The sequence below is a fragment of the Entamoeba histolytica genome, genomic scaffold, assembly GCF_000208925.1.
Source record: "Entamoeba histolytica HM-1:IMSS scf_1104750516277 genomic scaffold, whole genome shotgun sequence".
Taxonomy (NCBI): Eukaryota; Evosea; order Mastigamoebida; family Endamoebidae; genus Entamoeba; species Entamoeba histolytica.
The window spans coordinates 7,314-9,160 of NW_001915315.1; the positions used below are offsets into that span (position 1 = coordinate 7,314).

Genomic DNA, 1,847 nt, shown 5'->3' on the forward strand with positions numbered 1-1,847 from the left:
TTTCGTCATTAACTAATTATTAACTATTATTTCTTTATATTAACAAAATTGTAATATAAAACAAACAGTTTGTGTGAGTGGAATAAATGCGTTGGTTGATATTGTGTCTGGACGTTTTAAAGTATTTAAAACTAATACCTTTTCATTATAATCTTCTAATTCCGCCATCACTCTTTTGATATTTGCATTAATCCAATCAATGTCCTATTACATAAATCTCCTTTTTTATTTCTTATTATAAAACCCTTCTCATTTTATTCAGAAAAATTACAAACAGCAACAAGTTGTTGATTTAATGCAGCTAATTCATATCTATCCATTTGTTCAAGTTTAATTGAATTTCCAATACACTTCATTAAAGATAAAAGAATTGAAATAATCAGATGATAAATGGGATAAACTTGATATTAAACACTTAAAATACTATAAGTATAAGATAAAATATTATAATGTATAGTAAAAAAAACTGAATTTAATCATTAAAGAGCAACAAGTTTAAGGAATGTTGCTAAATCAATGTCAGACTCCATTGTAATCCCTAAAATAGAAAAAACCTTTTCAACTTCTTCTTTTGTCATTTTATCACCAACGGTAGTTAAGTTATGTGCAAGATCAGAAGCTTTAATTTTGCCATCTTTGTCTTGGTCAAACACCTCAAAAGCTTTTCTTAATTTTATTTCTCTTGTGTCTGGTTTACTTTGTTCTCTTTCCATAATCAATTCAAATTGTTCAATTTGGAAAGTTTCTCCTTCAATAGCAAATTCCTTAATATATGAATTAACTTCATCTTCAGTTGGAGCACAACCTAAAAGAGTAAGTTTTTCACTAAACACAAAAATTTACATGAATCAATAAACTACTTAACAAACCAAGTGATCTGATTAAAGTTCCTAATTGTTTAACATCAATCTTTCCATCATAGTCTCTATCATAAAAGTTAAAACAATCACGAATTTTTTGAGTGTTTGCATTTGGTGCTTCTATTTCCATAGACATGTTTCTCTCTTTTGATTTTAGTTCATTCTTTCTTATTTTATTTTTCTAATTTATTATTAATTCATTTACTATTTGTTATTTCAAGTGTTTTCTCTTTTTCTAATAACAAAAATAAATAACATTTTTAATACATATTTTTTTTTATAAATTTCAAAAAAAGAAAAACAAAAACAATTTTAAATAAAAATAATGAAATATAGAGGATAAACTACAGAATAAAAAAAAATAATAAAAAGAATAGTAAAAAGAACTATATAAAAGAAACTATAAAATATAATATTATGATTTTTGAATTACTCTTTTTCCTAAGTGTTGTCATTGCAGGTACACCTGCTACTCGAATGAACTCAAGATCAATGATGCCACTAAGACCATTTGCAATGAATCAACAAGAATTAGAAAGACAAATGATGGAAGAACATAATCAAAATTTACGAAGATTAACAGATAAATATTTACTTGATGAGAGTGTTAAAGGATCATTAAAGAATGCAAATAAGAGATTATGGAGAGATATGAGAATAAGTGAAATGGAAGCTAAAATGCAATTTAGAAAACAAATAGCAGAAAGAGGAAATCAACCACAATACAAACAAGCAGCTGATAAATGGAAGAGTCTTGAGATGCAAAGAAAGATGTTTATTAGATATATGAAAAGTGCTAATAAAAATAGTGTTGATTATGACTCATTATATTCAATGCCATTTAAAGAAGATATTCGTTTTCCTAAACAAAAACAAATATTTAAAGTTGAAGATGGATTAATGCAAGGTCCAAGTAAAAGTTATAATAAATGGATTAGACCTGATGGTGATATTACTGCTGACAATGTTGATACAGACAAAACTTAT

At 25.8% G+C, this 1,847-nt stretch overlaps 2 protein-coding genes across 2 annotated transcripts; one reads left to right on the top strand and one right to left on the bottom strand.

Annotated features, from left to right (window-relative positions):
• Nucleotides 1–479: 479 nt before the first annotated feature.
• Nucleotides 480–996, bottom strand: EHI_000130 (calmodulin, putative; the record flags this gene model as incomplete). Its single annotated transcript, XM_650665.1, has 2 exons — nucleotides 480–805; nucleotides 870–996. 2 exons carry the CDS (start codon nucleotides 994–996, stop codon nucleotides 480–482), a joined length of 453 nt encoding a protein of 150 aa, XP_655757.1.
• A 281-nt stretch (nucleotides 997–1,277) lies between these two features.
• Nucleotides 1,278–1,777, top strand: EHI_000140 (uncharacterized protein; the record flags this gene model as incomplete). The annotated part of the gene is made up of 2 exons (XM_001914284.1): nucleotides 1,278–1,633; nucleotides 1,753–1,777. 2 exons carry the CDS (start codon nucleotides 1,278–1,280, stop codon nucleotides 1,775–1,777), a joined length of 381 nt encoding a protein of 126 aa, XP_001914319.1.
• Nucleotides 1,778–1,847: the final 70 nt, after the last annotated feature.